General features: G+C 44.8%; 1 protein-coding gene across 2 annotated transcripts; it reads right to left on the bottom strand.

Moving 5' to 3' along the window:
• Positions 1–944: 944 nt before the first annotated feature.
• On the bottom strand, positions 945–11,508 carry rffl (ring finger and FYVE-like domain containing E3 ubiquitin protein ligase). 2 transcript variants are annotated; one of them, XM_049575544.1, is made up of 8 exons: positions 11,234–11,508; positions 8,431–8,615; positions 8,141–8,338; positions 7,710–7,940; positions 7,363–7,567; positions 7,173–7,196; positions 6,814–7,013; positions 945–6,571 (listed from the first exon to the last, which is right to left on the bottom strand). In XM_049575544.1, exons 2-7 carry the CDS (start codon positions 8,611–8,613, stop codon positions 6,820–6,822), a joined length of 1,035 nt encoding a protein of 344 aa, XP_049431501.1. In that variant the 5' UTR covers positions 8,614–8,615; positions 11,234–11,508; the 3' UTR covers positions 945–6,571; positions 6,814–6,819. The 2 variants fall into 2 exon arrangements, with proteins under 2 accessions (XP_049431501.1, XP_049431502.1); XM_049575545.1 differs by lacking the exon at positions 945–6,571 and having other exon boundaries at positions 6,877–7,013; positions 7,322–7,567.
• Positions 11,509–15,160: the final 3,652 nt, after the last annotated feature.

Below are 15,160 nucleotides of genomic sequence, written 5' to 3'. Positions count from 1 at the left end.
TAAAAACTTACATTTATTTGTTGCGTCTCCATCTGTAACCTTCGACCTGCACGTTTTACAGTCTGCTGCTGTCTGATTGGTTCAACATGGAGAATCATTCAATAACATGGAGTTCTTCGGGGCGTCGGTGGCTTAGTGGTAGAGCAGGCGCCCCATGTACAAGGCTGTTGCCGCATCGGGTTCGAATCCAGCCTGTGGCCCTTTGCTGCATGTCACTCCCTCTCTCTCTCCCCCCCTTCACGCTTACCTGTCCTGTCCATTAAAGGCAAAATGGTCCCAAAAAAATATCTTAAAAAAAAAACATGGAGTTCTTCAGGGACACGTCCTGGGGCGTTTTTGTTTCTAATAAATCTGATTTAAAGGAACAGTCCAACATTTAGTACATAATCTTGTTCTCTGTATCTAATAGTGTCGACTTGATGGAAATCAATTGTGTTGATGTTAGCTGGTTCAGGAAATTAAATTAAATCACTTCATCTGTGACACACTTTTTAAATAACGTACTGTTTAAATAACATACTGTTTGGAAATCAAAAGCCTCAAGTCCAACTGAGTCATTGGTGTTAAAGTTCTAGCTGAGTTTTTTTTTATTTTGTCGGATCTAAAGTCGGCAAATTTGTGACAGGAATCTGACTGTAGTCCGAGTCATGTTACTCCTGTCCACACTTCTGCGTACATTACACCGTCATCAGTGAACAGAGCGTTGGTTTATGGATATGTTTATGTGATACTGAAAAAAAAATCACTTCACAAAGTATCTGAGCTGTGATTAAAGTTAAAACTCGTAATAAGCCTGAACACCACTGCACTACAGAAACAAACACAACTGATGCTAGCACGTTAGCTTCCAGCTGGTCTCAGTGGAGGAAGCTAACAATGCTAACAGATACCTGAAGAAGAGAACAGGATCAGTTCAGACACATAAAACTCTGACAGCGCAGTGATTATGACGTCATTCATTTTTATTGTAGCAGAGGAATCAAAGTGCAGCGTAGCTTCATGTACCACAGCTGAGTTGCCATGATGCCGCTGTACGAGCAGAAGGCAATGGTTATATATGAAATAAATGTGATCCCAGAATGGCTGTATAAACCAACCATCATTCGAAAATCTAAAAAATTCACAAAGAAAAAAAAATCATCCTAAATGACCTCAGGAGAGCAACAACAAAGAAGGACAATTCTCTCTCCAGAACAACTTCCTCTTCAACCAAAACAAATTAACTAAAGACGAAGTTCAAAATGTTTCAGCGTCAACAGATTAGTGCAATCAGAGTCAACAACAAGACACAAAGTCAACTTCAAACCAAAGAGTTCAACTGCTGAAGCTTCTGTTCAACCACAAACACACAGAGAGTCTGCTGGTAAGAATTCATCAATCAACTTGTTCTTCAATAACGTGGAGTTCCTCAGGGACGTGTCCTGGGGCCTCTGATGTTTCTAATAAATCTGATTTAAAAAACATTTTAAATCATCTTGTTTTCTGTCTTTAATAATGTGGAGTTACTCAGGAAGGTGTCCTGGGGTCTCTGTTGTTTCTATTAAATAAGATTTAAAGGAACAATCCAATATCTACTAAACCATCTCGTTCTATAGCTGTGTCTCAGTTCAGACACTGCAACCTTTGAAGGATGTCCTTTGAAGACCGCATCAGCCAAACCAAACAGTCTCCGAAATGGGACAGTCTGGTCTGCGGAGGATTTCCCGGTTGCATCACCAGTTGTTCTCGTCCCGACCAATTGGCATTACTGTTAGCTAGCAACCAGCTGCACTTGACGAAAGAAGGAATAAGCTAGTAGGTTAGTTAGCCCTAAATCTTGTTATTATACATATTATTTCATTCAGTCCTTGAGGAGATGATTCACCACTGGAAACACTGACATCTGATATATTTCAGGCTGATGGAGCGTTTTAACTTATTAAGTTCAAATTGTTTAAGCTGTGTGCTTTTAGCTAACAGTAATGTTAACAACCGTTAACCGTTAGCTAGTTAACAACTGTTAGCTTAACTTAATATGTAATTGTCACCAGCACACAATGCATCTCGGGATAGGCTGGGCCACGAAGGATTCAACCGTTGCATCCTCCAAATTCTGGGAAAAAAGGCTGCATTTCTCGGCCACGCTTGAAGGAGCTTTGGAAATGGGACGGCCTTGGTTGCGCCGATGTGACACAATCAGTCTTCAAATGTAGCCTTCGAAGGCTGCAGCCCCTGAACTGAGACACAGCTGTTGTCTTAAATAGGAATAATATAAAAGAGTCCTTCAGGGACGTGTCCTGGGGCCTTTTTTGTTTCTATTAAATCTGATTTAAAGGGACAGTCCCACATTTAGTTAATCATCTTGTTCTTTGTCTTTGATGACATCCAGCGTTCCTCAGGGAAGTATCCTGGGGCCGCTGTTGTTTCTATTAAATCTACTTTAAAAAAACAATCCAACGTTTACTAAAACATCTTGTTCTTTGTCTTTTCGAGACTCAGGTGAGAAGATAGAGATCCAGTGCAGTGACAGACCCATTGCTTTTATGCAACTTGTCTCCCTTTGTACTTTATTGCCCTAAATTTAGTTGCATTGCTGAGTCTACTAACACCTGAATCATTTCTGATAAACAGTGCCTTTTTACCTTTTAAACTACAAATATAAAATCCCTCATGGTCCCTAAACACCTTAAATTCCCAGAGAAAATAGAGAAGAAATTACCTCACAGGAAGCTACAGTCAAGCTGGTCCCGGGTTAGCTTAGCTAATCAAGACTGTGAGCAGTGGGAAAATGCTAGCCTAGCTTAGCACAAAGTAAAAACATCTATGTATGGTTGTTGAGGCTGTTTGGTCCTTGCCATGTCATTGATCCTTGTCCAGCAGGTTTGGGTCCAGTGCCGTACATGATGGTGAGCACTTCCTGTCTCTGCTGCCCCCTGGTGGCAGTCAGTTTGACGTACAAGGGGAGGTTAGCGCCAGCAGACAGCTGACTCTAGAATATGGTATGTGTCAGGATGTCATCTTTGATATGTGAGATGGGATTTAAACCCTTAAACTCTGTAAATTTAAGATGCTCAGCGGCAGTTTAAATCCTTTATACGTGTGCCTGTAATTTATAAATAAGTTCTCAGTGACTTTCAGGAAGTAATCTGGTGCCAGTTAGAACTCAAAATGATAAGTCAGTTAATCGATCAACAGGAAATTAATTCTGATAAATAACTTTTGGATCAAAACTGTGCATGCTTGCTGATTTTGTTCTCCAGTAATAAACTCAATATTTTCAGGGTTTTGAATTTAAACTTTGACGGCGTCACCTCAGATTCTTTTTTCAGACCAAATTACTTGACTGAAAAAATAAACTTCAGATTTACTGATAACGAATCGACCTGTCAGCCGCAGCCATTGAGCGAACTGTAGGAAAAAAAAATACTATCAGACATTTTATTCTCCACAGGTTAAACTGTGTTTGTGTGTAGTCACATTTCACATTTTTCACATTGAGCTGATTTTTGTTATTTAGTATGGATTAATCTGAGTGTCTAAATGTGATACCACCATTATGACTAAATCAGGAAAGCGTTTTGAGATTCATCAGGAAACGACAGGCGTGTAAATCAAAGTAAGGATGCACGATACTGGAGTTTTTTGCTGATATCCAACATATAACAACTAATTTGACTTTTAAGTGATAAGTGATAAATCCTTTTTTCCCCACCTAATGTTAGTGATCAAGTTTCTTCTGTATTGGAATTAAATATTATACATGCAGATCCTTATTGTGACGGCCCACCAGCAGATGGAGACATGAAATACTTTTCAAAGTATCAGCAGGAAGGCGATCCAAAACAGTTTGTAAACTCCTGATGAAGGTCTGCAGTGGTCCAAACATGTCGGCTCTTTTCATGATTTAGCCACCATAATAAAGGCTTTTTAATATTTCCTGTTCTCCACAAACACCCGACACAAGATTATGCATTTTTGTATAAACAGAGCAGCCAGTCATCTCTCTTTATCTACTGCTCAGTGTATGTAATATTCATTCATTGTGCATAATAAGAAAAATGTTGGCTGATTCTCATCAGGGCTGGGCCCTACGGACAAATATTCATATCTCTGTATTTTTTTAGGCTGACCAGCGACACATGATATATATCTCTGTATTTTCTACATGTTTTTAGCTGCAGGTCAGAGCCACATCTGAGACTTCAGTTACTTTAATAAAAACAGATTGTGATGAAAATAAAATACAAAGACAGGGATTATTTTCCTGTTTGAAAATAAACAGCTGCACAACATGTTCATGAAAAATTATATCACATAAACTGCAGGGCTGTACGTTAACTTTCTGCACACAGCACTGGAGCTGCAGAGGTTTGCTGTTGTCCCTGGGGTCATATGAGCAGAGGAAAAGTCTGCTAGCTGCTAGGCTAATTTATACAATGTAAAATGCCATAGGCTTGTGCTAATAACGTTAGCATGTTGTATTTGTGGGGAAAATGTGTCCAGATAAAGACAAGTGTTTGTCTGTGAATGCTGCGAGTTATAGTGAAGCTGATTTGTGTTTGAGACTGTCTCTATTAAGCCATGTTTAATGTGTGTTTAATGTGCGTTTACTGTATGTTTAATGTGTGTTTACTGTGCATTTACTGTATGTTTAATGTGTGTTTACTGTGCGTTTACTGTATGTTTAATGTGTGTTTACTGTGTGTTTAATGTGTGTTTACTGTGCATTTACTGTGTGTTTACTGTATGTTTAATGTGTGTTTAATGTGTGTTTAATATGCGTTTACTGTGCATGTACTGTGCGTTTACTGTATGTTTAATGTGCGTTTACTGTATGTTTAATGTGTGTTTACTGTATGTTTACTGTGTTTAATGTGTGTTTACTGTGTTTACTGTGCATTTAATGTGTGTTTAATGTGTGTTTACTGTATGTTTAATGTGTGTTTAATGTGTGTTTACTGTATGTTTAATGTGTGTTTAATGTGCGTTTACTGTGTGTTTAATGTGCATTTAATGTGTGTTTAATGTGTTTACTGTGTGTTTAATGTGCATTTAATGTGTGTTTAATGTGCGTTTAATGTGCGTTTACTGTGTGTTTAATGTGTGTTTACTGTGTGTTTACTGTGTGTTTAATGTGTGTTTACTGTATGTTTACTGTATGTTTACTGTGTGTTTAATGTGTGTTTACTGTATGTTTACTGTATGTTTACTGTGTGTTTAATGTGTGTTTAATGTGTTCTAGAACTAGTGTGCTCACTGGTATGCGTTATGTAATGCAGCCTGACCCTCTGTCGATATAAACAGTGTCTTAATTAATACCCTGCTTGATAACAAATCAATATATTGTACACAGTCGTTATATCGCTCAGCCCTGGTTCTTGTAGTTCATTTTAAAGCCGTCACCGATGACGTACTGATTTTATCGTGCATCCCTAAATCAAAGTACTTCACATTATCACTCAACATTTTCCAAACTGTGTTAAACTTTTTGTCCTTGACATCAGAACCAGCAGTCAACGTCTCAGCTGCTGGTTTTGGGGCTTAAGTGGTCAAAAGAAAGAAGAAGAAACGTCGAGTCGTTTTGTGTTAGACAGAGGCGTTTGGTTATTCTGCTGTTTGAGGCGGCCGCTTGGTTTCCATTCATATCCATCTGAGAATGTATCTGAAGACTGTCTGAGCTTTTTTTAAATATTAAAATTCGTTAAAAATTGTGTTTCTTTCTGGAATCAGTGACTGATGAGACGGTGTGCGTCTCCTGAGGACACAGTCGGAGCAGAGACGACAGAAACAATCTGAAACAGTTTGGAAAATGTAAAATGTGTCGCTCCAGTATTTGAAGAGTTTTTAATGGATGTCGGTGTAACGCAGAGGATCTGAGGGGAAACAGCAGCGTTCAGATCCATCAGGCATCTTAAGGTAAAGGCGTGACTGACAGGTGGAGCACCAATCACCTGAGGCTGGGGGCGGGGCTCAGTGTGTGTGTGTGTGTGTGTGTGTGTGTGTGTGTGTGTGTGTTATTATCCTGCTGATAATCTGATCTGAAGGCAGTTTAATGACCATGCTGATGTCCTGTTTCTGATTGGCTGCTGGTCTAAAGCAGCTTTAGTTTAGATTTAATACAGCGACGCCGCTGGGACGCAGACGGCTGCACAGGTTATGACATCACTGAGATATTTTTACAGTGTGAGCTCACTGCGGACTGTAAACAGAGCCGACTGTGACCAGAACACAGTCTGTGGGCTTTACACTGAGTTTAAGGCAACGTGGTGATGTAATGATCTTGGACCCGCCTCACCTGTCGAGGTAACGTTTCTCTTTGGTAGGTTCCCGCCCCCCGCCCCTTCAGTGTTTCACCGCTGAGGCGGCGTCCAGGGGACGAGCTGCTGAAGGCACAGAGGATTCCTGGTGGATGATTCAGAGATGTGGAGTCGGTCTGTACGTTCAGTGTTTGTGTTCAAACAGCAGCTCTGCAGGCCGACGCTCACAGAAGGTCACTTCTTACATTCTTCATCTTATTTACACTAGAAAAATAAACACATCTGTGGAGAAGGTCCCTTCAGTTTGCACTTTATTGCTTTGGAGACAGTCGGTCCTGCAGAAGAAGAAGAAGAAGAAGAAGAGTCATGGCTGTGACATTCAGAGCATTAACACAGCTGTAAGCCGCTGATATTTACAGTGTCATTCAAAAGTTCGTGCCCCCTAGTCAACACTTCGTTTACTGTGAATAGTTCAGAAGAAAACGAGCTGATCTCCAAAAGAACATTTAAAACAGGAAGTGAGTTGTTTTGGTTGGACTGGAATCAGACACAGGTGTGTGGCGGTGGTGTGGTTTACCCAGGTTCAGGACCGGAAGACGTGGACAGCTCGGACGACGTACTGGCGGCAGATGGGACATTCGCTCATCCTCTTGCCGCACTTGGTGCAGGTGATCATGTGACCACACTCCAACAGGACGCAGTCGATCGGCGAGTCCATACATATCTTACAGAGGTTCTCCTCCAAACCTGCAGGACGGCCACCGCCGCCGCCAGACTCTGGAAGGAGACACAGAGACGTACGGGGAGGCACTGTGAGAAACAACAGCTCATAAAGAACTAACTTTATGTCTAATTAATCTAAAACATGTTTCATCAATGAACCGTTTGGACTTCAGAATGTCAGAAAAGACTAAAAACAGGAAACAGGAAACTCACCTGCAGCGTTCACAGTGTTGGCAGCTGGAGGACAAACAGGAAGTGACATGTTTTCATTTGATTTCGATAAAACAAACTTTCTGCTCAATGTTCAACTTTTTATGCCCAATAATATGTTCTGCTGGTCCTGGGACTGACCCTAAACTCACCCAGTAGGTTCTGCTGGTCCTGGGACTGACCCTCAACTCACCCAGTAGGTTCTGCTGGTCCTGGTACAGCCGGGTCACCCTCTCCATCAGCTCCCACTTCTCACAGCAGCCTTTGTAGTTGACAAAGTTCCTGGCGAGGATTTCCTTCAGCTGCCGGACGCTGAGAGCCTCAATGTCTTCCACACAGCTCAGGTCAGACAGAGATGCCCTGCGACCCGAAACCGGGGCCTCCTCCAGGTCCCAGGTCTGAACCAGAAGGACAAGAGACTGAATCAGTCTCAGGAACCCAGACACAAGGACAAGGTCCCGACTCAAGAGACCATGACTGTAAAGGTACTGTACATTTACAGGATCAGTTCCAGGTCCAGGATCCCTGGTCTGGTCTTACCTGGTCTTCGTCCTGAACATCGGGCTCAGTGGGGGCGGTCTCTGTGGGTGGGGCTTCAGGCTGTGCAGCCGGGGGTTCAGGGGTCGGGGTAGGGGGGGCAGGAGTCGAGCTGTGAGGGGTCAAGTCAGGTGAGTCAAAGGTCATGGACACAGGGTCGGGGGTCAAGGTCTCAGGGGCGGAGTCACTGGATGGTGAAGACTGCTGACTGAGGACCAGCTCCACCAGTTCCTCCTGAAGAACAGGAAACAATGGTTTAACTGGGGGGCGGGGCTTAAAAGTGACAGGTAGGAGACATTTGTTTTTAAGTAAACTGTTTACGCTCGCCAGGAGACAGCCTGGTGGTTGAAGGTCAAAGTTCACTGTGACCTCACGCCACATGCGTTTGACCATAGCTCATGAATCTATTCACTAACTATGACATCATTTCCCACCTTCTCTCTGCACAGGTGGGTGGAGACCTCGTGCAGGTGCAGGTAGTCCCGGAGCTCCTTCACTTTCAGCTTCATGAGCTCCGCCCGCTCCAGCAGGTTGCCGTAGAAACGCTGACAGGTGTGACAGAGACGGGGGCGGGGCTCCAGCTGTGCGGAGCAGCGGCTGCAGTAGTCCTTCTTACAGTCCACGCACACATGCTGACAGACAGACGGACAGACAGAAAGACCCTGTAACACATCACTGTGGACTGACTCTGACCCAACAGACTGCAGCAGGTGGGCGGGGTTACCTTCTTTGCAGGTGTGTCCAAGTGCCCCCCACATGCCTTACAGGTGTGTTCAGGTGCAGGAGGAGACGGCTGACTGTTGAAGCCCGAGTTAGTGTAGGACTGATGACGTCGCTCGGCTCCAGCAGACTGCTCAGTGTCATCACCAGCGTCCATGCACAACCAGTTACAGCAGGACGCAAACATACCTGCGTATACACACAGAGACACACACTGTAGTTTAGTTTAGTTTATCTGGATGGGGACAGTGCACATTAATGAACACTGATCAGACATCTCTGTAAACATGCCGGATTGTAGCAAAGCTGCTAATTTGCATCTGTAGTCCCGAATACATAAACAGATAGAATACAAATGGAGGAGACAAAAGACACAAGACAAATCATTATACAAACAACAATAACAACAACAACACTGTTCAAAGAACTGAATGGAACAATTAAAGGTCACAGTCTAACAGGGAGTCAGTTAAACTTCAGGGAGATCAATCCAGTGATTGTGAATCAGTTTCAGCTGCTCCACAGACAGTTGCTCTCTCCTTATCCTTCCTCACTGATTCTTCTCTAGTTTGGTCTTCTGCTAGTGTCCTTGGCACTACTGGTAGCATGAGGCCGTACCTGCAGCCCAATCAGGTTGATACCGTACTGGCCGTTACACCAGGAGAGCTGCACAGGGCCGTAGAAGGGCATCAACCCAGCAGCAGGACCGCTATCTGCTCCTTTGTGTGAGGAGGAACAGGAGGAGCACTGCCAGAGCCCTACAACATGACCTCCAGCAGGCTACTGGTGTGCATGTTTCTGACCACACTGTCAGAAACAGACTGCATGTCATGCCCTGGGTTCCTCCTGGTGCAGAGGGCCCTGGGTTCCTCCTGGTGCAGTGGGCCCTGGGTTCCTCCTGGTGCAGTGGGCCCTGGGTTCCTCCTGGTGCAGAGGGCCCTGGGTTCCTCCTGGTGCAGTGGGCCCTGGGTTCCTCCTGGTGCAGAGGGCCCTGGGTTCTTCCTGGTGCAGAGGGCCCTGGGTTCCTCCTGGTGCAGAGGGCCCTGGGATCCTCCTGGTGCCGAGGGCCCTGGGTTCCTCCTGGTGCAGTGGGCCCTGGGTTCCTCCTGGTGCAGGGGGCCCTGGGTTCCTCCTGGTGCAGAGGGCCCTGGGTTCCTCCTGGTGCAGAGGGCCCTGGGTTCCTCCTGGTGCAGAGGGCCCTGGGTTCCTCCTGGTGCAGAGGGCCCTGGGTTCCTCCTGGTGCAGAGGGCCCTGGGTTCCTCCTGGTGCAGAGGGCCCTGGGTTCCTCCTGGTGCAGAGGGCCCTGGGTTCCTCCTGGTGCAGGGGGCCCTGGGTTCCTCCTGGTGCAGGGGGCCCTGGGTTCCTCCTGGTGCAGGGGGCCCTGGGTTCCTCCTGGTGCAGAGGGCCCTGGGTTCCTCCTGGTGCAGGGGGCCCTGGGTTCCTCCTGGTGCAGAGGGCCCTGGGTTCCTCCTGGTGCAGAGGGCCCTGGGTTCCTCCTGGTGCAGAGGGCCCTGGGATCCTCCTGGTGCAGAGGGTCCTGGGTTCCTCCTGGTCCTCTGTGTGTCCAGAGTGTAGACAGTTCCTGGATGATGAAGGCATTGATGCCACTGCCTGGCTGCCTCGTTCCCCTGACCTAAACCAGCAGCAGCTATGGGACGTTGTATTGATGTACTGGTGCATCCGATGCCTCCAAGTCCTACCACAGACTGTCCAGGAGTTCACTGATGCCCTGATCCAGGTCTGGGATTTGTAGTTCAATTACCCTCCTTTAAGTAAGGAATCTGAATACTTTCCCACCACTGTCCTCTGAGCTGAGACCAGACCACATATTAATATCTGCTAATTCTGTGTTCCTCCTCAGACACGTGTATCCTTTAATACTTTTTAGACAGACTCGTATTTAGGAAGGTTTTCTGATAAGTTCGGCGTCATATTTCACGAAGTAAAATCTGACATCCTGAACAATCACTTAGTAAAATACATACACTGGGCAGCAAAGGCAAACTTTAAGCGGTGCGTTAAATTTAGCAACATGTTAATGGAGGTTTGCCCCATGACACGAAGGACCCGTTGTCAACCTACCGGGACTTTATGTGAAAATGTTTAACCACGTTATTGCGCAGAATTTTGACTCTAAAGTACTTCAACCACTAAAAACGTGACTGGATTATTTTTCCACCACTACTGAGCGCACGCAGACGAGCTTTAGCCAAACTACATAGTAAAAACCAGCTTGTTTGTGTTTCTTTCCAGTTTTCAGACATCACTGGCGTAACTGACTCAACACAATGAACCAGTGCACAGGAGGAAAATCTTCTGATAAATCCGGCGTCATATTTCGTGATGTTAAACTCTTATTTAACAAATAGTCCGGTCCAGAGATGTGTGAGACAGATCTGCGTTGTTGCCATACGAAACTCATAGAAACAAACTTCAAGACAAACAACAAAGTGAAGTTTCGGTTTCATGGAGGTAACTGTGGCGCTAACGCTGAGCCGAATGATTCAATGTCTCTTGATTTAACGGGACAAAACACAAGATAACGATTTAACAGGATGATCCGTTACCGGTGAGTCGGGCTCCGTTAAATTCAACAGACTGTAAACGGAGTCTGGAAAGTACCCCGGCTGCTAACAGGCTAACGGCTAGGCTAACATGACGCTAGTTAGTGAAGTTTACAGAAACTAACGAGTCAAACAAACACAAAGGGAGAGAGATGACGTCAGACAGAGCGGGTTAAACTAACCCGGGTTACAGTGTGAACAGGAGCTAACCAGCAGGATTATGGACTCACTGAAGCGTCTTACCTGGAAGCGACGGGGCTGCTACAGCTAGCAGGAAGCTAACTGACCGAGTTGTGACCGAGCTGCTGCTAAACTGACGCTCACGAGCTGCTTCAAAGCTCCAGCTGTTAGTTTGTCAACATGGTGACGATCTGCGGGCTGCTGTGACGTCAGACTGGAGGAATAAACAACAACAACAACAACAACAACTACAACTACAACAAGTGAAGAGTGAGATAATAACAGAGAACTGAACCAGGAAGAGTTCAACCACACACACACACACACACACACGCGCGCGCGCGCGCGCGCCTCAGTTTTTGTTTGTCACCTATGAAACCTATAAAATAAACATCTCTGAACAGGAAACAGGAAACAGGAAGTAGTTTTTACAAATAAAAACGTACTTTTTGTTTATTTTTTATGTTTACATCACAGGTGACCATCTGCATTGTTGTATGTAGTTTCCTGTTTGAACACTGGGTGGAGCATTAGCTCAGAAAAGGCTGCAGGTGATGAGCAGCAGGTGTGGAAGGGGAAGCATTCAGTTTTTGACCGTGTCAGCATCAGAGTGGCGGCGTCTCAACAAACAAATTGATGAATGAAACTTACCTGAGTTTTACCTGTGCTAAGGTCAGCATAAAAAGAGAGCAAATAAATGGGTCACTGCACTCAAACACAACTCAGTATTGGACAATGGTTTATTGTTTTTGCCCAGAACACATGTCCAAGAAAGTTGTCCCCGTTCACCCCTCAGCGACTCATGAATATATTCGTTTTTATTGGAAAGACTCTACAGTCCTCATGTGAGGACACGTGGGGTCAAAGGTTACAGTGTGGACAAACTGCATTTTATATGATGGGAAAAAGTCCCAACGTCCTCAAACCAGATGACAATAAAGTCCCAACGTCCTCAAACCAGACGACAATAAAGTCCCAACGTCCTCAAACCAGACGACAATAAAGTCCCAACGTCCTCAGACCAGACGATAATAAAGTTCTAATGTCTTCACAAGATACGATAATAAATATTACCCATAAAACTTTTGAACCATAAAGTATAATCAGGTTTTGGGCTTTGTCCACTTTTGTCTCGGGATCAGTTGCAGACTGGTTGAGCTAGCGGCCATCTTGTTTTTACATGGTCAGTGTAATGTGGTCTCACTGCCACTGGATGGGACAGAAAGTGTGCACAAATGATGGACAACGGGTATGAGTGAAGCAGAATAAAGTTTTGGGAGCAGAAGACACAAAATGTGACGTCATCATGAGGACTCACAGGAGAGTAAATAAAGTGTGAAATATATCTGAACACTTCATATTTCATATTTTACCTTGAAAACTTATTTGAATTCTTTAAAACTAAAATTATAAACTTTGTTCACAGTCAGAGCTTCTTCAACAACAAAAGTCCGATCAATGAGGTTGATTATCACCAGCAGCTCAGATGTTCAGGATAATGGGATAACGCCACTTAAAATGGTTGTTTTTCGTCACGTTGTCGCTGCGTTTCCTGTCGGGATAGCGCCACTTAAAATGGTTGTTTTTAGTCACGTTGTCGCTGTGTTTCCTGTCGGGATAGTGCCACACCATGTGGTTGTCTTTAATCACATTGTCGCTACGTTTCCTGTCGCGATAGTGTCACGAAAAGTGGTTGTTTTTAATCACGTTGTCGCTGCGTTTCCTGTTGCGATAGTGTCACGAAAAGTGGTTGTTTTTAATCACGTTGTCTCTGCGTTTCCTGTCGCGATAGTGTCACTTAAAATTGTTGTCTTTAATCACGTTGTCGCTGTGTTTCCTGTCGGGATAGTGCCACGCCACGTGGTTGTCAATCACATTGTCGCTGCGTCCTGTCGCGATAGTGTCACGAAAAGTGGTTGTTTTTAATCACGCGTCGCCGCGATTCCTGTCGGGATAGTGTCACGCCACGTGGTTGTCTTTAATCACAGACTGTCCCAGCGTCCTCAAACGCGATAGTGTCACGAAAAGTGGTTGTTTTTAATCACGTTGTCGCTGCATTTCCTGTCGCGATAGTGTCACGAAAAGTGGTTGTTTTTAATCACGTTGTCGCTGCGTTTCCTGTCGGGATAGTGCCACGCCACGTGGTTGTCTTTAATCACATTGTCGCTGCGTTTCCTGTCGGGATAGTGTCACGAAAAGTGGTTGTTTTTAGTCACGTTGTCGCTGCGTTTCCTGTCGCGATAGTGTCACGAAAAGTGGTTGTTTTTAGTCACGTTGTCGCTGCGTTTCCTGTCGGGATAGTGCCACGCCACGTGGTTGTCTTTAATCACATTGTCGCTGCGTTTCCTGTCGGGATAGTGCCACGCCACGTGGTTGTCTTTAATCACATTGTTGCTGCGTTTCCTGTCGCGATAGTGTCACGAAAAGTGGTTGTTTTTAATCACGTTGTCGCCAGCTCTGTCGCGATAGTGTCACAAAGTGGTTGTTTTTAATCACGCTGTCGCTGCCCGTCGCGATAGTGTCACGAAAAGTGGTTGTTTTTAATCACGCGTCTCTCGTTTCCTGTCGCGATAGTGTCAAAACTAAAATTATAAACTTTGTTCACAGTCAGAGCTTCTTCAACAACAAAAGTCCGATCAATGAGGTTGATTATCACCAGCAGCTCAGATGTTCAGGATAATGGGATAGCGCCACTTAAAATGGTTGTTTTTTGTCACGTTGTCGCTGCGTTTCCTGTCGGGATAGTGCCACGCCACGTGGTTGTCTTTAATCACATTGTCGCTGCGTTTCCTGTCGCGATAGTGTCACGAAAAGTGGTTGTTTTTAATCACGTTGTCGCTGCGTTTCCTGTCGCGATAGTGTCACGAAAAGTGGTTGTTTTTAATCACGTTGTCTCTGCGTTTCCTGTCGCGATAGTGTCACTTAAAATTGTTGTCTTTAATCACGTTGTCGCTGTGTTTCCTGTCGGGATAGTGCCACGCCACGTGGTTGTCTTTAATCACATTGTCGCTGCGTTTCCTGTCGCGATAGTGTCACGAAAAGTGGTTGTTTTTAGTCACGTTGTCGCTGTGTTTCCTGTCGGGATAGTGTCACTTAAAATTGTTGTCTTTAATCACGTTGTCGCTGCGTTTCCTGTCGCGATAGTGTCTAGTTTTGTTGTTGTTTTTAATCACGTTGTCGCTGCGTTTCCTGTCGGGATAGTGTCACGCCACGTGGTTGTCTTTAATCACATTGTCGCTGCGTTTCCTGTCGCGATAGTGTCACTTAAAATTGTTGTCTTTAATCACGTTGTCGCTGCGTTTCCTGTCGCGATAGTGTCACGAAAAGTGGTTGTTTTTAATCACGTTGTCGCTGCGTTTCCTGTTGCGATAGTGTCACGAAAAGTGGTTGTTTTTAATCACATTGTCGCCATCGTTTCCTGTCGCGATAGTGTCACTAAAAAGTGGTTGTTTTTAATCACGTTGTCGCTGCGTTTCCTGTCGCGATAGTGTCACTTAAAATTGTTGTCTTTAATCACATTGTCGCTGCGTTTCCTGTCGCGATAGTGTCACGAAAAGTGGTTGTTTTTAATCACGTTGTCGCTGCGTTTCCTGTCGCGATAGTGTCACGAAAAGTGGTTGTTTTTAATCACGTTGTCGCTGCGTTTCCTGTCGCGATAGTGTCACGAAAAGTGGTTGTTTTTAATCACGTTGTCGCTGCGTTTCCTGTCGCGATAGTGTCACTTAAAATTGTTGTCTTTAATCACGTTGTCGCTGCGTTTCCTGTCGCGATAGTGTCACGAAAAGTGGTTGTTTTTAATCACGTTGTCTCTGCGTTTCCTGTCGCGATAGTGTCACGAAAAGTGGTTGTTTTTAATCACGTTGTCGCTGCGTTTCCTGTCGCGATAGTGTCACGAAAAGTGGTTGTTTTTAATCACGTTGTCGCTGCGTTTCCTGTCGCGATAGTGTCACTTAAAATTGTTGTCTTTAATCACGTTGTCGCTGTGTTTCC

The sequence above is a fragment of the Epinephelus fuscoguttatus genome, linkage group LG5, assembly GCF_011397635.1.
Source record: "Epinephelus fuscoguttatus linkage group LG5, E.fuscoguttatus.final_Chr_v1".
NCBI classification, from domain to species: Eukaryota; Metazoa; Chordata; class Actinopteri; order Perciformes; family Serranidae; genus Epinephelus; species Epinephelus fuscoguttatus.
The sequence above is the reverse complement of the archived record's forward strand: the minus strand, read 5'-3'. Positions and strand labels throughout refer to the sequence as shown.